This window comes from Papio anubis, chromosome 2 (assembly GCF_008728515.1).
Source record: "Papio anubis isolate 15944 chromosome 2, Panubis1.0, whole genome shotgun sequence".
In the NCBI taxonomy this organism is placed as follows: Eukaryota; Metazoa; Chordata; class Mammalia; order Primates; family Cercopithecidae; genus Papio; species Papio anubis.
In genome coordinates this window covers 92686518-92709952 of record NC_044977.1, presented here as the reverse complement: position 1 = coordinate 92709952, position 23435 = coordinate 92686518, and the positions used below count along the sequence as shown (strand labels likewise).

Genomic DNA, 23435 nt, shown 5'->3' with positions numbered 1-23435 from the left:
CGCGGTGGCTCAAGCCTGTAATCCCAGCACTTTGGGAGGCCAAGACGGGCGGATCACGAGGTCAGGAGATCGAGACCATCCTGGCTGACACGGTGAAACCCCGTCTCTACTAAAAAATACAAAAAAAAATTAGCCGGGCGTGGTGGCGGGCGCCTGTAGTCCCAGCTACTCGGGAGGCTGAGGCAGGAGAATGGCGGGAACCCGGGAGGCGGAGCTTGCAGTGAGCCGAGATCCGGCCACTGCCTGGTCGACAGAGCGAGACTCCGTCTCAAAAAAAAAAAAAAAAAAAAAAGAAAAATATTGAGTGGATTAATTTTTCTTCTACAAAACTATACAATAAATAAGAATAGGACAACTCTGAAAAAGAGTAATAGGGCAAGGGGTTGGGCTAGCCCTATCAGATATTAAAATATATTAGGAAACCTGGTGGAAAGATCAATGGATCAGGAAAGAAAGTCCAGAAATATACCAAATACATGCAGAAATTTAGGGCATGACAAAGGTGGCATTTCAGTGGGAGATCGATTATAAACATGATGGTGGGATGATCAAGTAACCCTGCCTCACAACCTTATAAACAAAACATACCAAAACAAAAAACAAACAAAAAAACAAAACAAACAAAAAAATCCCCAAAACCCACAAACAAATAAGCAAATTCTAGATTGGCCAACAATTTAAAATGTAAAAACATTAATAGAAGAGAAGAGAAAATATTTTCATAATTTCAGAGCATGGATTGGCTTTTATAAACTTGACAATACACGAAGAAGTCATTAAAAAAAAAAAAGAATTAAACACAGCCGGGCACGGTAGTTCATGCCTGTAATCCCAACACTTTGGGAGGCTGAGGCAAGTGGATTGCCTAAGGTCGGGAGTTCAAGGCCAGCCTGGCCAACATAGTGAAACCCAGCTCTACTAAAAATACAAAAAATTAGCTGTGTGTGGTGGCAGGCACACTCAGCTACTAGGGAGGCTACTAGGGAGGCTGAGGTAGGAGAATCGCTTGAACCTGAGAGGTGGAGGTTGTAGTGAGCCAAGATCGTGCCATTGCACTCCAGCCTGGCAACAAGAGTGAAACTCCGTCTCAAAAAAACAAACAAACAAAAAACACCACACACACAAAATCTATGCCGTGAAATAATTTTTCACCGATTAGATCAGTATACATAACAAAAAAGAAAATCACAATAGTAGAGAATGGCAGGGAGAAGGTACTTGTCTATGTTGAGGGTAGGAGTAGAGATGTACCTTTCTCTACAAGGGACATCTCTGTAGGCCTACAGAGAGCAATATGGAAACACCCATCAAAATTATGAATATATATTCTCCAAACCAGAGATTCTTACTCTGGAGCCCCTTTTTATTACACAGACACACACGCATGAGTATGACATCCTATAAATACAAAGATAGTTTATGTACCATATTTCTAATGAAAAAAAGTTGGGAAACACCTAAAATGTGCATCAGTAAAGAAGTACTGGCCAGGCGCGGTGGCTCAACACCTGTAATTCCAACACTTTGGGGAGTCTGAGGAGGGCGGATCACCTGAGGTTGGGAGTTCGAGATCAGCCTGACCAACATGGAGAAACCCCGTCTCTATTAAAAATACAAAATTAGCTGGGCATGGTGGTGCATGCCTGTAATCCCAGCTACTCGTGAGGCTGAGGCAGGAAAATCGCTTGAACCTGGGAGACAGAGGTTGCAGTGAACTGAGATCACGCCATTGCACTCCATCCTGGGCAATCAGAGCGAAACTCCATCTCAAAAAAAAAAAATTACTATAATAAATTAGTATATACCTATGTAATGAAATAGTATACAGCTATCAAAAAAGAATGAGTCATCTCTAGAGACATCTGCCAGGAAAAAAGATTTAAAAAAAAAAACGAGGCCTCTTTCTTTATATTGATTCTTTTTTTTTTTGAGATGGAGTTTCGCTCTTGTTGCCCAGGCTGGAGTGCAATGGCACGATTACGGCTCACTGCAACCTCCGCCTCCCGGATTCAAGTGATTCTCCTGCCTCATTCTCACAAGTAGCTGGGATTACAGGCATGCGCCACCATGCCCAGCTAATTTTGTATTTTTAGTAGAGATGGGGTTTCTCCATGTTGGTCAGGCTGGTCTCGAACTCCTGATCTCAGGTGATCCGCCTGCCTCGGCCTCCCAAAGTGCTGGGATTATAGGTGTGAGCCACTGTGCCTGGCTTCTTTATACTGAGTCTTAAAAGAGCTCTTTAAAAATTAAGTTTAAAAAGAGTAGCACACATCAGTATGTATGTATACGTCTCATTTATATGAAATCAGGAAATACATATGTTATTGCTTATTATACACAAATTGTCTGGAGGATATATAAGATATTGTGAACACTGGTAGCCTCTGGAGAAGGAAAGCTGGAAGGCGGTTAATGGAAGGAGGCCAGCTTATGTTTTACTGTATACTCCTTTGTATCAAGTAAATGTATTAACCTATTCAACAATTAGTTTTAAAAAGTTTTTTAACTATTAAAAAAGTATACATTGTCCTTAGGGAAAAGGTGTGGTAGAATTTACAGAAGAAACAACAAATTTTGTTCCAAACCCATTATCCTTCCCATATCCACTCTGTAAGGCCACTGCTAACACAGTCTCTAAGCCTGACCTGACCCAGGCAGGGCCCCAAAAGTTCTGCAGTACTGGTCTTGCTTCCTCAAGAACAACAAATCCTCTTTCTTCATTTCTTTGCAAATACTGAACAAAAAGAGACGGCTGGGATTTCACAGAAATTACATGTTAACTTTTGGATCACTGCTGAAACTAAAGAATGGGTCTAGAAACCAAAACGAAAGAAATGGATAGAACACTGGAAATCTCAATGAATGCTGGAAAGCCCTCTACACACTATTTCATTTTCTGCCTTGTAATATGGTAGCTAATAGAAGATAAAAACAGAGAAGATGAGAATGTCTTATGCAAATAACAACCTTTAGCATTCTTTACTCACACAGCAGTACTCCTTAGTGGGTACATACTCATGCATAGAGCAAGCTTTACCCAAAAGAACAAGTCCATACCATGCAGAACACAATCCCATGATGAAACCTCTCCAAAAGCCTGACTGGCTACTAAAACCAATTGGTGTTTTTTTTTTTTTAATTCTGGAGTTAGTAGCTACATCATGCAAGCTGGGAAACAGTGATTAAGAAATAGTGTCACTTGTAGGCTGTGAAAAATCTCAAAGACAAGGAAACATTTTTTGAAAGCTAGATTCAGGGAAGCCACAATTAAATGTATACTTTTTTGGGGAATTGGGGGTGGGGGGAAACAGGGCTACCATTTCTAAATCTTAAAGGAATCATCTTCTTAATCTCATTCCAACTACTTGACTGAGTAGAGCCAAAAAAGAGTAAAATTAAGAGGAACACAACATGGGCAAGTTTTACGGACTACGTTTGATGGACATAGACTATGCCCAAAACTCAAACCCACATGCAACTGTGGGGCAATGGATATAAGCAACAAACTGGTCAAAAAATGTATCTGTATCATTGAGAGATCATTTCCCATTACTAGAAACACAAATAAATCTGTGCCTACCAATGCTGGTTCGAGGCCACCATTTCCTCATAAGGAGGTGGACTGATTTCATTTAACCTAAAAGCAATTTGGATATTTAGTCCCACCAGCACAAGCTACATATACACTGAAAAAAAATCTCATGCACATAGCTAGACATTAAATACTTTCTTTCCTCCTGTGAATCCTTACACCAAGTAATGATTAAAATTTAGCTGTAAACTTGATACATAGGAGGCACAATTTTAAAAAAATTAAGAAATGGATGACGATAGGTCTTTTGTTAGACAATTCATTGAAAATTCAACTTTCCCTAAAATTCAATGTTCAGTGCTGGGTAAAAAAGGCATGCAACCAAGTTACCAGCCTCCTCAAGCAGGACACAAGGAACACATTGGCTGCAGAAAACACGCAGTAGCAGTTACAGGTTTCATGCCAACAAACCAATGATTAACAAGGATGATTAGAGTCGGGATGGAGCCAAGGCACAAGCTCTTTGCCTTTTTGATGCTGACTCAAAAGCCACAAGCACACACATTTCCCCATGGCAGATTCATACCAGTGGACTTCAGTTGCTTGTATCTCTCTTGTTCCTGGATTGTAGACTTTGGCAAAAGTGGAGTAAGTCCTCGGGACTTGGTGGGTCTCATGTAGCCTTTCATTGGTTCTGCCATTCTGCTTTTATCTTCCTTTTTCCCTTCTCCTGGTGTCTTTGATTCAGATTTTTCTGTCATTTTCTGAGGTGTCTCCAAAATCTTATCTTTGGGTTCTGGGAGTTGAACATCCTTGGAAGCAGTCATTATTACTAACTTATCCGCCACCTCTGAAGGAGGAGCTTTGACTTTGCTATGTAAGAAATCTGACTGGATTTCTGGTGTTGGCAAGGAAACACTTTCCAATTCCGTGATTTTACAAGCCAGACTAATTTCTTTCAATTTATCATTTTCACTTTTTGGAGACAAAAGAGTCAGATCTACCTTCTTATTCAAACTATCTGAAACTTTGGAATTTCTATCTTGAGCATTTTGGTCCTGACAAAAACTGAGTTTTTGTGCTTTGTCTCCCAGTAAGTCAGGAATCTGAACTGGAGCAGACCCTTCTTTAGTCTCTTTCTCTTCGTTCACTGGATGTGCTAGGAAATTACCTCTATCTGCATATGCTTCTAGGGCTCTGGCCTCTCCTGGTAGGCTCTGGTCTTCTACTGGCACTCCGGGAAGGAGGTGACCTTTTGCTAGCTCTGTGACTTTCTCTACTGAATGCTTAGACACACCATTGTCCACTGACTCAGATTCTCCTACCACATGCCCTTCAGCAATCCCTGCTTCATTTTTCATGGAATCAGCAAGCTCAGCTTTATTTTTAAGAGAGTGATCTCCATGACTGTTAACTGTTTCTATGGCTGCTGTAATAGGTAGAGCAACTCCTCCTGTGCTTGTAGAGGGCACAACAGCAGAGGGAGCATTGGGTCTTTCTTGATCTGGGACTCCATCTTTGGTGTAGTTATCTACCATTAATGATTTGGAAATCTGGGCTGGGGCTATCTCTTGTCCATTTTTTGCCAAGGTATCTGGAAAGGAATCACCTTCCTCTACTACTTGAGGAGTAGGAGTGGGCAGTTTTTCACAGGCTGCTGATTCCAGAACTTTTAGAGGAGATGATTTATTTATCAGCTCTGATGGTGTTCTGGGACAGGTAAATGTAATATTTCTATTTTCGTCCATATAGGCCATTCCTTCAATTCCCTGGTCCCCTGTGGTTTCCATGGGAACATGTATTTTTGTTGCATCTATCTTATTCTCCAGAATGTGCTTCTCAGGAGAACTATTTTTAACCTTTTTACTTTTTCCATCATTAATCCTTTTACTTGGTTTGTCAGCCACTGAAGTATATCTATTGGCTGCATCTGTCTTATTCTCCTCAGATACTACTGAAGGAACAAATCCTGCCCCCTGGATTTGCTCTTGGCAGCTCACATCTGTCACCTTGGCAGGTTGTTCAGTAACAGCAGAAGCCTTGACTGTGCTTATTTTGTTTTCCCCAAGAGTCCCAAGCTCAACAAAATTAACCTCAAAATTTCCACCCTTCCTGTCAACTACTTCCACTGTGGGTGTATCTGGTGTATGTGAGAACAAAGAATCATGCATTTTGGGGAAAGTAAATCCAATTTCCTTGCTTTTATGGGGAATACTACCAGCATCTCTATCCTTCCCTTCAAAAGGTGGGTTGAGGATTTCTTCCTTCCTCTCCATTCTAGCAGGCTGTGTGGAATAACTATTTTTAAACTTTTTGCTTTTGCCTTCATTGCCTCTCTTTTTAGGCTTTTCAGAGATCCAGGGAGCTGCCTCATGATCCTTCCATGGACACTTTCCTTCCTTGCTCTGGTTACTGACACCCATATCTTTGACTACATCTCCTGTTTCTGTCCTAACACCAGAAGTCTGAGTGATGCCTGATCCACTTTCCAAAGGAATTAATGCCTGCATGGTGCCTGCCAACTTAGGCTGAGTCATCTCTTTAGGCTCCCCCATCACCAGTGCCTCCGTGAGATCAGCCTTAGTGCCTGGTTGCTTTGAAGAATTCAGCCCCAGCTCCTCACTCTTATCCTGAGTAGTCATTCCTTCAGTTTTAGAGACTGGTTCACTCGGTATGAGAACAGCCCTTCCGTCCTTCTGACTGTCCAGAGGAAATGGCATCTCAGATTTTGCTTTTACCTTCCCAGAGTCTGTTCTCATTTTCCCAGAACTTCCCCTTCCCTTCCTGCTTTTGCCATCACCTGCCATTCTCTTAAATGGTTCATTCTCTACCCCCGGGACCTGTACCAACAGTTGGCCCTGCAGCTGCTCAGAAGTAAAGACGCTGATCTCTTGTCTTTGGTTGGGAAAAGCTTCCTTTTTTAGTTCTTTATCCTCTTCAGCTCCTTCAGGAAACTCCTTCAGTTTGACATTCTGCAGTTTAGTCATTTTACTTTCATTATTCCCTTCTTTTAGATTACATTCTAATGGATTACTTGCTATCAAAGTGGGTATCAAATTTGGTATTTCTTTTGCTGCTGTGGGTTTTGAAACTACACCCATAACCTCTTGGTCCAAGATAGGAGAGCAACCCTCTTTGAGTCTGATATCCAAAGGAGTTTCTACATTGTATGCAGAAACGTCTGCTAGGGGTCCTTTCAGATTGAGAGGGCCTACTGACTGGCTTTTATCTATAGGAGTCTTCAGGTGGGGTGCAGGCTGTGGTCTGTGTTCATGTTGCTTCAGCAATTTCTTGTCTTGGCCTTGTGGTACTGACTTGTTACCTTTGCTCTCTTCCTCTACTCTCAGCTTAGACTGATAACTTACTGCAGTTTTGGGGGTTTCTTCTGAAGGATATAAAGGAATTCTGAGACTCTCTGAGACAAAGTTCTCAGTTACTAATCTGGCTGCACTGGAGTTAACTACACATTCCCTTTTCAAGTTTTCTCCAGATACAAGTCCATATTCTGTACCCATAGTGGTAGGCTGGCTGGGGAGAACACCTGATTTTTGTGTGTCAGCTGCAAAGGGATGACCTTTAGGTTTATCTGCATTGTCATCATCCCAAGGTCCTCCAGCCCGGGGTTGAGAATATCTCTTTTGCTTTGGTTTCTTCTTCTTTTTCTTCATCATTATTGGTGTGCTTTCTATATCCCAGGCCTCCCTGCCAAGATCCCTCTGGGGTTCAAGTGAGTCAACATGAATACTTTTTCTTTGGTTCCCAGGCCCACCACAGGAGGATGAACCAGAGACCCAACCTGACTCAGACAAAGAGCAGTGGCCCAGCCTGTGATCAAGAGTCTTCCATGGAGGAGAGCCTCCCAGCAGCTCAGGAGGGACCCTGGCAGGCTTGGGCCGGGCTGACCTGCGGTCACTGGGTCTGCAAACTTGTTTGGCTTGTGTGGGAGGGGTACCGCAATACATGAAGTTGGCTAAAATTCCAAACAAAAAACTCTTTGTTATTGTTTCTTAAAAAAAAAAAAAAAAATCCAGACCATATAATGACTAATTTAAGGAGGCTATTTTCACTAATCCATATACTACTTACTATAACTTGCTCAGGAAAACAGTTTTTTTCTAAAACATTTCTCACTTTTAACTGGCACTAGCAAAAATATTTAACAGATCATCATCTCAGGTAAAGACTGTTTTCAAACATTTATAAAATATTTGACATTTCAGAAGTAGCAGGATTTAACTTTTAAAAATGAAATATTTTGAATATTTTAACCTCTAAAATAAGCACTTACTGCCTGTAAATCTCATCTGATTTATATTGGTCATTATTAGTGCTTGCCTCTTTTTGGTGAAATTTTTTAATTGCTTTGGTTAAATATACATGATTTTGGACAAAATTTATAATTCTAAGACTTGGTCACCAATATTAAACTAATACTTGTCCAAAAAAACCAGATAGATTCTGGGAACTAGATCAGAAGGCCAGACTTAAGTCACTTCACGCACACACACACAAAATATATTGAATCCACCTTTTGGTCAGAGAAAAATTCTCATCATTCCAGAACCAGAGCATCCTACTTTGAAAGACAAATATGTTAAATTTCAACATTCTGCTCCTAAATATACTTCCCAAAAGACAGAGAAATATATATAACGTTAAGTAGGATAATTAATTTTAACAATTAAGGTGAGTATCTTTGGAAGAGTTTCAGCAGGTGATCTGGTCTAACCTTCCTCCAAGTTCATATAATATGGATCTAAGATCCTGGCAAGAGTCTCATTAAGAGCAGGTCTATGCCAGCTCCTGTCAAGTCTGACCCAATAAACTGATTTCCAAGAATATTATAATATGTAAATAGTACATTTCATTCTTGTCCCTACCCCTCTAATATCTTCTAAATCCTAGTCTTTATTTAATATATCAGGTTAATTATTGCATTGCTCAAAAAATTGCTAGGCTATAGTACCCCACAGTATTTATAACATTTAATTCAGCAATTAATCAGCAGCTATTCAGTGCCATCTTTTATACTATTTTATTCAATTATTATGTAAATCTTGGGTTTCAGAGTCCATGCCTGAGAACTTATCTCTTTATTCAGGTTATAATGTAATAATTCAGGGGCAAGGAGTGGGACTTAAATATGTGACTTAACATGGTGTATTCTGTATACCATAAGCACTTGATAAATCTTTACTGATTTGTTGAGTCAGTAAAACAACATTAAAAAAAAAAAATCAAACATTTAAGCTCCAGTCTTGTGTTACGTAGTGTGCAAAGCAATAGAGATTCTAAGTGAAATAAGTCATGGCCCCTGCCCTCAGGATGTCCACATTCCAATCATAGTCACAGAAAAGTAAACAGAAAACCAAGCTGATAACCATATACATATGCTTCTGGGTTATCAAAAACAGTTAATCTTAAAATTCACTGAATAATCAAACTTTAAATTGGAAAGTATCTTAGAGCAGTGCCTCTCAAAGTTTAATGAAAATCAGAATTATCTGGGGATCTAATTAAAATGCAGATGATAATTACAAAGGCCTAAGGTAGAGCCCAAGATTCTGCATTTCTACCAGCCTCTCAGGCAATGCAGACGCTGTTGGGCCACGGAACACTGTAACTAGTAAGGCTTTACAGGACATTTGACCAATTAATTTATGTTATGCTGAGTAAACTGAGATATAGGCAAGTTTTGTAACTTGCCTAAGACCACACAGGATAGAATAGTGAACAGCTGAACCAGATCAAAATTTGGGTGTCCTTTCTTCACTATGAAAACAGTGGAGAAGGCCAGGCATGGTGGCTCACACCTGTAATCCCAACACTTTAGGAGGCCGAGGTGGGCGGATCACCAGAGGTCAGGAGTTCGAGACCAGCCTAGCTAACATGGTGAAACCCCATCTCTGCTAAAAATTAGCTGGGCGTGGTGGCAGGCACCTGTAATCCCAGCTACTCAGGAGGCTGAGGCAGGAGAATCACTTGAACCCAGTAGGTGGAGGTTGCAGTGAGCCAAGATCATGCCACTGCACGCCAGCTTGGGCGACAGAGTGAGATTCTGTCTCAAAAAAAAAAAAAAAAAAAAAGTGGAGAAAAAAAAATTTAGGTATCCTGATTTGCTGTAGTAATAATTTTTAAATATATAACAAGCTGACATTCTGTCTAAACCAGATAAAATCTGTCTAAGAGAATTGACTTCATAAACTATACTGTGATTACCACCATACAACAGGAAACTAGAGACAATGTCTACCATCACTAGTCTATCGCCCCTAATTTGTTTTCCTAACTTACCTGAGGTCTCTGAAGAAAGCTCAGAAGGTTGACTGTTGCATGGTTTCTTTTCCTCTAGTTTTTCTAACACAGAATCCTCATTGGCTGGCAAGCTGCACTTTTCCCCCATGCCTGTGACGGTTTCTAAAGATAATAACAAAAAGCACACACGTTTCAGAGAAGCATGATTTCAGCCATTTTCCACCTGCCAGAAATTGGATATGGGATTAGTTTCTGAGGAGTTCTCCTAAAAGGGGCAGCAAAGGAGTAAAGTGCTAGTTGGAAGCTGAAGTTGGGAGGGTTTGTCTAGTTATGTTACTTTTTTTTTTTTTGGAGATGGAGCTTTTAGCTCTTTGTTGCTGAGGCTGGAGTGCAATGGCGTGATCTCAGCTCACTACAACCTCCGCCTGCCAGATTCAAGTGATTCTCCTGCCTCAGCCTCCCAAGTAGCTGGGATTACAGGCATGTGCCACCATGCCCGGCTAATTTTGTATTTTTAGTGGAGACAGGGTTTCTCCATGATGGTCAGGCTGGTCTCGAACTCCTGACCTCAGGTGATCCGCCCACCTTGGCTGCCCAAAGTGCTGGGATTACAGGTGTGAGCCACAGCGCCCGGCTGATGTTTCATTTTTTAAGATAGGAAAAATAACAAACATTTATTAAATTGGTGGGAATGATCCAATTGAAAAGGATTTAAATTGGTGTGAGGGGCAAAAAAGGGGAGAATACGTGGGGCAATATATCAAGTAGGAAAGAGGAGATGGAACCTAGTGCAAAATAAGGAGAGGTTGGTCTTAATTAGGAGCAGGAACAGTTTACTTATAAAAACAGGAGAATTTTCATAAGCAGAGTCCATGGATACAGACACAAATAGTTGGGTAGATAATGGAATAGAAATTTGTGGATGTTCTATTTTATTGCTTGAATTATCTGGAAGAAAAACAGGACAATCAGCAGAGAATGAACATAGACAAGGTGTTGGAGGTGGGTGGAAGGTAAAGGTGGGAAAGAGCTGTCTAGGAGAGCAGGAATATGAATAAACTTGCAAAGTACAGCGTGACGGTCTGTACTTTACCTGGCATGATGTTTGTCCTTAGTCTTCTCAGGACTACACCCTGGTAGAGAGAAATAATGAGAATAAGCACAAGCACATACCTGGTGAAATCATGAAAGTAGGTGCAGCTGACTGCCTCACATCCTGCAGAGATTCTAAATGGGAATCCTCACTTATTCCTTTTTGTGTTTGTGCAATTTCCATGTCTTTAACTGGAACTGGTGTTGCCTCTGTTTCTGAGAGTGGTGGAACATCTTTGGCTGGAGTCACATTGTTGGCTAGGGTCAGAATCCCATCCTTAGCCAGGGGTGCTTCTGTTTTGAGGGCTGGGACCTGATCCTTAGTCGGGACCATCTCCATTTCTGGAGGCAGACATACGTTCTTGATGAGAGCTACTTCTGTTTCTGGAGGTGGAGTCAAATCCTTGCCCAGAGCCATTTCTGTTTCTGACAGTGGAGACATGTCCTTCAATGAGCCCACTTCTTTTACTGTGTACGGAGCCACATCCTTGCCCAGGGCCATTTCTGTTTCTGGGAGTTGAGCCATGTCCTTGACTAGGGCCACCTCTGCTTCCAAAGGCAGTGCTTTATCCTTGGTCAAGATCACGTTGGTTTCCAGGGGCAGGGCCATGTCCCTGGCCAGGGCTACCTCTGTTTCTGAGGACAAAGCCACCTTTTCAGCAGAGGATATTTCTGTGGATGATATAATGTCGTTAGCTTGTGCCACCTCTATTTCTGAGAGTAATACCAAACCCTTGGCTGGGTCTATCTCGTTTTCTTTGGGTGGTCCCATGTCCTTGGAAGGGGCCAAGTTCATTTTTATAGGAGATGCCCTCTCTGTTTCTTTGAACAGTGTCACATCCTTGGCTGGAGCTACCTCTGTTTCTGTGGGCAGTACCACATTCTTGGCTGAAGACACATCTGTTTCTGTGGGCCATCTGACATCCTTAACCAAGGCCACTTCTTTTTCTATGGGCAGTTCCATGTCCTTGACTAGGGCCATATCTGATTCCATGGATGGCTGCATATCCTTGGCCAGTGTCACATCTAATTTGGTGGGTGATTCCATATCTTTAGCCAATGCCACCTCTGTTTTTGTGGCTAGTGCCACGTCCTTGGCGAGAGCCATCTCTGTTTCTTTAGATGGTGCCATGTCAGTAGTCTTCAGTCCCATCATTATTTCCAACGCTTGTGCTGGTGGCCTCTCTTCTTCTGATGCCATTTCTATCTCCTTGGCTAGCTCTAAGGGAAATAAATTGAAAATTTAGGACATATCATTGTCTACTCATACCTTTGCATTAAAAATGCTTACTTTCTTCAGACATAAAAGTATTTGGCTTTTGTGACCATAAGACTGTACACATAACCAAGAAGTTAATGTTAGGTCGGGTGCAGTGGCTCACGCCTGTAATCCCAGAACTTTGAGAGGTCGAGGCGGATGGATCATCTGAGGTCAGGAGTTCGAGACCAGCCTGACAAACATGGTAAAATCCTGTCTCTACTAAAAATACAGAAATTAGCCGGATGTGGTGGCAGGCGCCTGTAATCCCAGCTACTTAGGAGGCTGAGGCAGGAGAATTGCTAGAACCCGGGAGGACAGGGCAAGAATCCGTCTCAAAATAAATAAATAAGTAAATGAAAAAAAAGAAGCTAACGTCAAGTAACATATTCTGCCTAATCTCTGACAGTCGCAACACTTGGAAGAATAAGATGTAAAATACTGGGAGGACAAGTAGTGGAGGAGAAAAGGCAAAGAAGAGAGAAAACACAGGCTTCAAAAAATAACATAGGCACAGAATTAGTATTACAACATCTGTGGGACAGCAGGTCAGTCATGCTTCTTATCAAGAAACACCCCAGAGTTCTAAATCTGTACTGAATTTTTTTGTTTTTTAAGATGGGGTCTCACTCTGTTGCCCAGGCTGGAGTGCAGTAGCATGATCTTGGCTCCTGGGTTCAAGCGATTCTCCTGTCTCAGCCTCCCTAGTAGCTGGGATTACAGGTACACACCACCACGCCGAGCTTATTTATTGATTTATTTAGCTCTTTCACCCAGGCTGGAGTGCAGTGGCACGATCTTGGCTCACTGCAACCTCCGCCTTCCGGTTTCAAGTGATTCTCCTGCCTCAGTCTCCCTAGTAGCTGGGATTACAGGCACCTGCTACCACGCCCAGCTAATTTTTTGTATTTTTAGTAGAGATGGGATTTCACCATGTTGGCCAGGCTGGTCTCGAACTCCTGACCTCAGGTGATCTGCCCACCTTGGCCTCCCAAATTGTTGGGATTACAGGCGTGAGCCACCATGCCCGGCCCAATTTTTGTATTTTTTGTAGAAATGGGGTTTCACCATGTTGGCCAGGCTGGTCTAGAACTCCTGACCTCAAGTGATCTGCCTGCCTCAGCTTCCCAAAGTGCTGGGATTACAGGTGTGAACCACCACACCAGGCCAAAAATCTGTACTGAATTAAAAAGAAATTCTGGGCCGGGCGCGGTGGCTCAAGCCTGTAATCCCAGCACTTTGGGAGGCTGAGACGGGCGGATCACGAGGTCAGGAGATCGAGACCATCCTGGCTAACACGGTGAAACCCCATCTCTACTAAAAAATACAAAAAACTAGCCGGGCGAGGTGGCGGGCGCCTGTAGTCCCAGCTACTCGGGAGGCTGAGGCAGGAGAATGGCGGGAACCCGGGAGGCAGAGCTTGCAGTGAGCTGAGATCCGGCCATAGCACTCCAGCCTGGGCGACAGAGCAAAACACCACAATAAATAAAAACGAAATGATAATATAAGAAATTCTGATACCTAATACAATGAAAATGTGATGAAACAAAATATATATACACATATGTTTAAATATATATATATGTTCAAATATATATATATTTATTTGCCCATTAACCCTAAGTGTTATAGTTTAACAACTTAATTCCTCCAGTGGTGATATCACTAATATAAGCAAAACATATGTGACAGTTCTGAAATTTTTATACCTGCTGTAAGCTGCTAAAAAATACACCTGATGATTTATATTGATTACCAATACTGCAACCATCAACTGATAAAGGGAGTCTCTAATATTTTACCTGCTGTTGGCTGAGGAGGTTCTGCAACAGCCTCCGGGGAAACAAAGGACTCTGAGTGTGGAGAGTTTAAGGCTTCCACAGACCACCCCTGAGGTACAACAGCTGTGTTGCAAGGAGACATACCTAATATTAAAACACAAACACATCTGGAAACTTAGTAAACACTAGAAACAAAAGGTATCTGATATTTAAAATCAGCAGCATATATTGCCAGGCAGACACAGACTAATAAAAAACAATGCAAAAAAAGTTTTTTTCTTTTTTTAAGACGGAGTCTCACACTGTCGCCTGGGCTGGAGTGCAATGGCACGATCTCGGCTCGCTGCAACCTCTGCCTCCCGGGTTCACACCATTCTCCTGCCTCAGCCTCTCAAGTAGCTGGGATTACAAGCACACACCACCACACCTGGCTAATTTTTTTTGTATTTTTAATAGAGACAGGGTGTCACTATGTTGGCCACATTGGTCTCAAACTCCTGACCTTGTGATCCACTCGCCTTGGCCTCCCAAAGTGCTGAGATTACAGGTGTGAGCCACTGTGCCTGGCCAACAATGCAAACAAGTTTTAAAGGAAACAATGCTGATATTCTTCAGGTTTTAGCTAGTTGTTAGTAGGTGGTATAGTATATCCCAGTAGTGCCATTAATCAACATTCATTGGCTACCTTCTATAGGGTAATATAAAGATTCAAAATATTAATGATTCAACTCTAATTCCAACACCATAACCAACATAATATACTATAGTAAAAAATTGTGCGTCTTAATTTCTTCATTTGCAAAATGAGATTAACACTTCCCTTTCCAACATTAGAAGACAATTTTATTAAAATACTTTGTAACAGGTTTTTGTTGTTGTTGTTGTTTTTGAGATGGAGTCTCACTCTGTTGCCCAGGCTGCAGCAGTGGCATGATCTCAGCTCACTACAACCTCCACCTCCCAGGTTCAAGTGATTCTCCTGCCTTAGCCTCCCGAGTAGCTAGGATTACAGGCATGCGCCACCATGCCCAGCTAATTTTCTTATTTTTCTTATTTTTTTTTTTTTTTTTTTTTTTGAGACGGAGTCTCACTGTGTCTCCCAGGCTGGAGTGCAGTGGCGCGATCTCGGCTCACTGCAAGCTCCGCCCCCCGGGTTCACGCCATTCTCCCGCCTCAGCCTCCCAAGTAGCTGGGACTACAGGCGCCCGCTACCGCGCCCGGCTAGTTTTTTGTATTTTTAGTAGAGACGGGGTTTCACCATGTTAGCCAGGATAGTCTCGATCTCCTGACCTTGTGATCCACCCGCCTCGGCCTCCCAAAGTGCTGGGATTACAGGCTTGAGCCACCGCGCCCGGCCTCTTATTTTTCTTATATTTATTTATTTTTGAGATGCAGTCTCACTCATTGCCCAGGCTGGAGTATAATGGCACAATCTCAGCTCACTGCAACCTCCGCCTCCTGGGTTCAAGTGATTCTTCTACCTCAGCCTCCAGAGTAGCTGGAATTATAGGTGTCCGCCACTACGTCCAGCTAATTTTTGTATTTTTAGTAGAGACAGTGTTTCACCATGTTGGCCAGGTTGGTCTCGAACTCCTGACCTCAGGTGATCTGCCCACTTCCACCTTCCAGAGTGCTGGGATTACAGGCATGAGCCACCACACCTGGCCTAATTTTTCTATTTTTAGTAGAGATGGGGTTTCACCATGTTGGCCAGGCTGGTCTCAAACTCCTGACCTCAGGTGATCTACCCGTCTCTGCCTCCCAAAGTGCTGGGATTACAGGCATGAGCCACTATGCCCAGCTTAATTTTTATATTTTCAGTAGAGACGGGATTTCACCATTTTGGCCAGGCTGGTCTCGAACTCCTGGACTCAAGTGATCCACCTGCCTTGGCCTCCCAAAGTGCTGGGATTACAGGCGTGTGCCACTGCACCCAGATTTTTTTTTTTTTTTTTTTTAAAGACAAGGTCTCAACTCTGTTGTCCAGGCTGGGGTACAGTGGCATGATCATGGCTCAATGCAGCCTCGACCTTCTGGGCTCAAACAATCCTTCCACCTCAACCTTCTGAGTAGGTGAGACTACAGGTATGTGCCACCATGTCTGGCTGAATTTTAAAATTTTTTGTAGGACAGGAGCTCCCTATGTTGCCCAGATTGGTTTCAAATTCCTGGGCTCAAGCAATTCTCTCGCCTCAGCTTCCCAAAGGGCTGGGGTTACAGGTATAAGCCACGGTGTCCAGCTGTAAATGAAGAAGTAGACAAATGTGGCTGGGTGCAAAGGCTCACGCCTGTAATCCCAGCACTTTGGGAGGCTAAAGCAGGTGGATCACTTGAGCCCAGGAGTTCAAGACCAGCCTGGGCAACGTGGCAAAACCCCCTCTCTACAAAAAATTGGCCAGGCATAGTGGTACACACCTGTAATCCCAGCTACTCAGGAGATTGAGGTAGGAGGATCACCTTACCAGGAGGCCAAGTCTGCAGTGGGCCATGATTGCATCACCGCACTCCAACCTGGGTGACAGAGTCAGACACTGTCTCAAAAAAAAGGAGAGATCACAGCCCAACTGTGAATCTGTGAATTGTCTCCTTTGATTAATCCAAAGAGAGCCTTGTCATACCCAGAGCCCCTAAATCTAACTTTTCTTAGTGGTTAACTTAAAAGGTGATGTGTGAAAGGCCACGTTGATTGTTTGGCATTAAACAACTAAAGCAGACCAGAATAAACCACCCCAAAATACGCTACTTTGGCATAAGGACTTTTTTAAGCTGAAGGCTATTATTAGCCTGGAGATGGCACCATAGGAATCTACACAGCAACCTTTACTAACTAGCTTTTACCTACTATTTACTTGTCTCCCACAATTTGCGGCCCCTCTACAGAATCAAAAGTCTTTTTTCCTTCATCTTCTCACTTCTCAAAAAAAAATCTGTCATTCTTTATTGAAGAAGCTATATAAGGTGGAATTCTAAAGCCACCTCTTGCAGAGTTACTCATGCTCTACGTACCTCTCATATACATATGAAATTCACATGTTAGGGGCCGGGCGCGGTGGCTCAAGCCTGTAATCCCAGCACTTTGGGAGGCCGAGATGGGCGGATCACAAGGTCAGGAGATCGAGACCATCCTGGCGAACCCGGTGAAACCCCGTCTCTACTAAAAAAATACAAAAAACTAGCCGGGCGAGGTGGCGGGCGCCTGTAGTCCCAGCTACTCGGGAGGCTGAGGCAGGAGAATGGCGTGAACCCGGGAGGCGGAGCTTGCAGTGAGCTGAGATCCAGCCACTGCACTCCAGCCTGGGTGACAGAGCGAGACCCTGTCTCAAAAAAAAAAAAAAAAAAGAAATTCACATGTTAAACTTTGGTCTCTTTTTTCTTGCTAATCAATCTTTTGTCATAGAGCCCTAGTCAGTAAACCAAAGATGAGTAAAGGAAAAAATTTTTTTCCTTCCCTACAGAATAAATCCATTTGGAGAAGCCATACCGTAACTGCCTTTCAAGGGATCATTTTGTCCTGCAAATATTGAAGTATCAGCTGTTGCACTGGAGGGAAAGACCAAATCTGCCAGGTCATCATCATGGTACATCTTAAAGGGATCTGGAATACAGAAGAAATTCAAAACTCATTCCTGGTGAATGCAACTAGAAAGATTAATATTTCTCTTCTTCTTTTTTTTTTTTTTGAGACGGAGTCTTGCTCTGTTGCCAAGGCTCTGTTGCACTGGAGGGCAGTGGTGCCATCCTGGTTCACTGCAACCTCCACCTCCCAGGTTCAAGCGATTCTCCTGCCTCAGTCTCTTAAGTAGCTGGGATTACAGGTGCCCACCACCATGCCTGGCTAATTTTTGTATTTTTTTTGTAGAGACAGGGTTTCTCCATGTTGGCCAGGCTGGTCTCAAATTCCTGATCTCAAGTGATCTGCCCACCTCAGCCTCCCAAAGGGTTGGGATTACAGGCATAAGCCACCGTGCCCGGCCAGTATTTCTTATTATCCTATGATGAATATAGATGAGTTGTCAATAGTAAGTAAATTGAGATCATATGTGACTGCACATGGTAGAGAATCAATATACACTAATTCATTTGTTATGAGTTAATAATAAATGATCCCTTCTCTAAGATTTGGTTACATACATCAGATAGCCAACAAATGTATGAAACAAAAAGGGCAACTAATGCTCAACTGTATAACAAACACTCTAAGAGGTGAAAGTACAGAGAAAACTAAATTTTCAATATATATTTATATAACATTCATTTTAAGTTACTTTTTAAAAAGACAGAGCCATTAAGAAGCTTAAAAAAAAAACAACAAGGAATTTTTCACCTCATGTAGACATGACGAAGAAAACTGCATTTCAAAACTGTCTGAATGGGACAAGATAAACAATTGTTATCCTGAGAGAAGAAACAAACCCTTGACTCAGGAGCTGGCATGAACAAAAGCACTCAAAACATCAGGTAAACTCTTTGTGCTTTTGTACATGAAAAAAAAGCAGGGCTGGGCGTGGTGGCTCATGCCTGTAATCCCAGCACTTTGGGAGGCCAAGGCGGGCGGATCATGAGGTCAGGAGATTGAGACCATCTTGGCTAATACAGTGAAACCCCGTCTCTACTAAAAATACAAAAAAAATTAGTCAGGCGTAGTGCCACGTGCCTGTATTCCCAGCTATCTGGGAGGCTGAGGCAGAAAAATCGCTTGAACCTGGGAGGCTGAGGTTGCAGTGAGACTCTGTCTCAAAAAAAAAAAGAAAAAAGAAAAAAAACCAAAGCTGTTCAGGCTAAACAAGAGTTACACTTTCTGAAGAGGCCTTCTCGAAATTTATCTTATTATCTTAATCACCCTGGAGGCTTGTTAAAATAAAGATTGCTGGTTCCTGAGAATCTGCATTTTCAACCAGTTCCTGAGTGCCACTAACACATCACTCCCTTAAGACACTTCAGTTGTCAGAGACAGCCGCATAAAAGCCCAGGCCTTGAAAGAATGTTCATTTTCTTGGCTCTGAGGCAGCTATACCACCCTCTTTTTGTAAAAAATTTCAGGATTAGGGGAGACCACTGCATCAGGAAGTGTGAACAAGCAGAAGGTAACACTTGGAAACTTGTTGAGGCTTCTTCTTCAGAAAACCACGGGAGCCTGGAAAGGTGGCACACACCACAGCTACTTGAGAGGCTGAGGTGGGAGGATCTTCTTGAGCCCAGGGGTTCAAGGCTGCAGTGCACTATGATATGGCGACTGTGAATAGTCACTGCACTCCTGTCTGGGCAACATAGTGAGACCTCTATCTTTAAAAAACAAAAACCACAGCCTGTTTTTTGTTAAAACAAACAAACAAACAAACCCTTATTTTCAAAAAAATGGAAAAATTAGCCAGGTATGGTGGCACATGCCTGTAGTCCCAGCTACTCAGAAGGCTGAGGTGGGAGGATCACTTGAGCCTGGGGAGGTTGAGTCTGTGGTGAGCCGTGGTTGCACCACTGAGCTACAGCCTGGGTGACAGAGTGAAATCCCATCTCAAAATAAATAATACAAACAGAACAAAATTTAAAAAAAGAAAAGTCGGGGAGATAGAATATGAGAGAGATGATAAACATTCATGCTCCCCAGTTCTATATGGTTTGGGGTAGCTTGCTGCTTGCTCTGTCTCTCACACTTCCTTTGAGGGAAAGTAGGATTCTTAAAGCATCAAACAGAGTCAACGCTGTATGGTTTGCACGGTAAGATAGGAGCTTGCTAAATTACGTGTAAAAATACATGATTCTTACAGAGAGTTCTGTCATTTAGTCATTAATTTTTTTACTGGGTGCCTACCACGTGGCAGACCCAGTATGCTCTAAAAAACCCAAAGATGTACAAGGTCAGGGATGGGAACATTTAGCCACAGGATATATTTTGGTTCAAGTCAAGGGAGATCTTTGTTTGATATGTATTTAAGCTAAGAACTAAAGAACTGAGTGGTTATGAGGAGCAGGACAAACCTTTTCTCTCTCTACATTCCCTCTCCTCTAATCCCACAGTTTAAAATTCCATCTATAGGTTGATGACACCTGAATTTATATCTCAAGACCTCTAGACATCTCCCCTTATTTTCAGACTTTTATGTAGCATGTTTCCAAATCTACTCCTTATATAGTCTTTCCATCTCTAATGGCCTTCTATCCTTCTATCTTTTTTGTAAAAATCCTTGGAGTCATCTTGGGCCTCTCTTTTTCATATACCACAGCCAATCCATCAGAAAATGCATTGCATTTGACCTTCAAAATGTGCCCCAGAACCTATTTATTCCCCAGCTCCAAAGCAAGGGTTTCTCACAAGGTTGCAGTCCAGTGGTTGGCCAGGGGCTGTGGTGATCTGAAGACTTGATTGGGGCTGCAGAACCTGCCTGTTAAGATGGCTTACATCGCTGTTGAATGGAGGCCTCTGTTCCTCTCCCATGTGTGTCTCTCTGTATCAGCTGGCTTTCCTCATGATGAGTAAACCCAGAGTGATCAAGATGGAAGCTACGATTTTTTTTTTTTTTTTTTTGAGACAGAGTCTCGCTCTGTTGCCCAGGCTGGGGTGCAGTGGTGCGATCTCAGTTCACTGCAACCTCTGCCTTCTGGGTTCAAGTGATTCTCCTGCCTCAGCCTCCCAAGTAGCTGGGACTACAGGCAACCGCCACCATACCCGGCTAATTTTTGTATTTTTAGTAGACATGGGGTTTCACCACGTTGGCCAGGATGGTCTTGATCTCTTGACCTCATGATCCACTTGCCTCGGTCTCCCAAACTGCTAGGATTACAGGTGTGAGCCACTGCATCCGGCTGAAGCTACGATATTTTTTGTAATTTAATCTCAGAAATGACACACCATTATTTCTGCTATCTATTCTACGATCACACAGACCAAACCTAGCACAACATGGGAGGTGACCACACAAGGGTATCAATACCAGGAGGCAGGGATCATTGGGAGCCATCCTGGCAGTTGACTACCATACTCAACTTTCAGGAAATTAAACTCCCCTGAATTGTTTTTCCTACTCAAAATTGGTCATTCCTTTGTTACCCTTTCTGGCTCCTCTTCTTACTGATTTGAATGATGTATTTATTTATTTATTTATCATTTGACCTCGGACGATCAAGGCTGCAGTGAGCCCAGATTGTGCCACTGCACTCCAGCCTGGGTGACAGAGGGAGATTCTGTCTCAAAAAAATAAAATAATGAACAAAATATGGTATATCCATACAATGGAATATTACGTGTCCATAAAGTATTGATACGTGCCGCAAAATGCAGGACTCCTCAAAACATTATGCTAAGTGAAAAAAAGCAGTCACAAAGAAACCACATTATATGATTCCCTTTATATAAAATGTCCAATCTAAGCAAATTTATAGAGACAAAAAGCAAATTGGTAGTTGCTTAGGGTTGCAGTGGATAGGAAGATGGGGGTGATATTTAAAAGGTACAGAGTTTCTTTTTGTGGTAATAAAAGTGTTCTAAAATTGACTCTGGTTATGGTTATAACCATAAAATAAATAGATAAATAGACAGATAAGTAGATAGAGTACAATTCAGTGGAATTTTTTTGGAGATGGAGTTTTGCTCTTGTTGTCCAGGCTGGAGTACAATGGCATGGTCTTGGCTCACTGCAACCTCCACCTCCCGGGCTCAAGTGATTCTCCTGCCTCAGCCTCCTGAGTAGCTGGGATTACAGGCGCGCACCACCAGGCCCGGCTATTTTTTGTATTTTTAGTAGAGATAGGGTTTTACCATGTTGCCCAGGCTGGTCTCGAACTCCTGACCTCAGGTGATCCTCCTGCCTCAGCCTCCCAAAGTGCTGGGATTACAGATGTGAGCCACCACGCCCGGCCAATTCAGCAGAATTAAGTTACTCTATTTTGTTTTATTTTATTGAGACAGGGTCTGGCTCTGTCACCCAAGCTGGAGTTCAATGGGACAATCTTGGCTCACTGCAACCTCTGCCTTCTGGGCTCAAGTGATCCTCCAACCTCAGCCTCCCAAGTAGCTGGGATTACAGGCGCCTGCCACCATACCCAGCTAATTTTTTTAATTTTAGTAGAGACGAGGTTTCACCATGTTAGCCAGGCTGGCCTTGAACTCCTGACCTCAGGTCATCCGCCCGCCTCCTCCTCCCAAAGTGCTGGGATTACAGGCGTGAGCCACCACGTCTGGCATAAGTTACTCTATTTATCTACTCTATCTACTCCACCTATCTGTCTGCCTGTCTGTCTACATGTCTACCGGGGACAGGGTCTTGCTGTGTTGCCCACGCTAGAGTGCAGCAGCACGATCCTAGGTCACTGCAGCTTTGAAGTGATTCCCCCACCCCAGCCTCCCAAACAGCTAGGACTACAGGCATGTGCTGCCACACCCAGCTAATTTTAAAATTTTTTGTAGAGACAGAATCTCATTATGTTGCTCAGGCTGGTCTCAAACTCTTGGCCTCAAGTGATCATCCCACCTATGCCTCACAAAGTGCTGGGATTACAGGCACAAATCACTGAATCTGGCCGAATTATACATTTTAAATGGGTAAACTGTATGGCACCATGAATTATTGGCCGGGCACAGTGGCTCACACCTGTAATCCCAGCACTTTGGGAGGCGGAGGTGGGCAGATCATCTGAGGTCAGGAATTTGAGACCAGCCTGGCCAACATGGTGAAACCTTGTCTCTACTAAAAATACAAAAAATTAGTTGGGTGTGGTGGGCACCTATAATTCCAACTATACGGGAGGCTGAGGCAGGAGAATCGCTTGAACTCGGGAGGTGGAGGTTGCCATGAGCTGAGACTGCGCCACTGCACTCCAGCCTGGGTGACAGAGCGAGACTCTGTCTCAAAAAAAGAAAAAAGAATTATATCTCAATATAGCTTTTTCTTCACCCTCCCCCCAAAATTACTTTGTATCTAGGAAAGCCATTAACTGACAAATGGTACAGAATATCACATACTAGGTTATTTGAAACTAACGATGAGCATCTTATAAGTTAGATGTCAAAAAAGAAGCCATATTTAAGTGGAAACATAACTTGAGCTCTCAACCTGGCTAACAGGGAAGTACCAAAGCTACTCCTTTGAGGCTCTTTTGAAACTCATTCTTGCTAACAACTCTAGCTCTGGGCTACTACAGATAGGCTTTTTTTTTTTTTTTTTTTTTTTTTTGGTGTTTTGTTTTTTTTTGAGATGGAGTTTTGCTCTTGTTGCCCAGGCTGGGGTGCAGTGGCGCAATCTCAGCTCACCGCAACCTCCGCCTCCCGGGTTCAAGCAATTCTCCTGCCTCAGCCTCCTGAGTAGCTGGGATTACAGACATATGCCACCACGCCTGGCTAATTTTGTATTTTTAGTAGACACCGGCTTTCTCCATGTTGGTCAGGCTGGTCTTGAACTCTCGAACTCAGGTGATCCACCCACTTTGGCCTCCCAAAGTGCTGGGATTACAGGCGTGAGCCACTGCACCTAGCCTGTTTTTAATTTTATAGAAAGTGGGTATGAATCAGCTTTCTCTTCTGTCA

At 42.9% G+C, this 23435-nt stretch overlaps 1 protein-coding gene across 27 annotated transcripts in view; it reads right to left on the bottom strand.

Annotated features, from left to right (window-relative positions):
• Nucleotides 1-23435, bottom strand: part of MAP4 (microtubule associated protein 4) — a 231005-nt gene that overhangs the window by 53267 nt on the left and 154303 nt on the right. For 20 of the 27 annotated variants that reach the window (XM_009200880.4, XM_017955469.3, XM_017955470.3 and 17 more), the window contains 5 exons: nt 17400-17513; nt 13940-14062; nt 10961-12100; nt 9827-9949; nt 4119-7502 (listed from right to left, as the gene is read on the bottom strand). In XM_009200880.4, coding sequence (XP_009199144.4) covers nt 4119-7502; nt 9827-9949; nt 10961-12100; nt 13940-14062; nt 17400-17513 — 4884 coding nt within the window. The remainder of the gene's footprint in view (nt 1-4118; nt 7503-9826; nt 9950-10960; nt 12101-13939; nt 14063-17399; nt 17514-23435) is intronic. The other 7 variants (XM_017955472.3, XM_017955473.3, XM_021934456.2 and 4 more) reach the window with 4 other exon arrangements.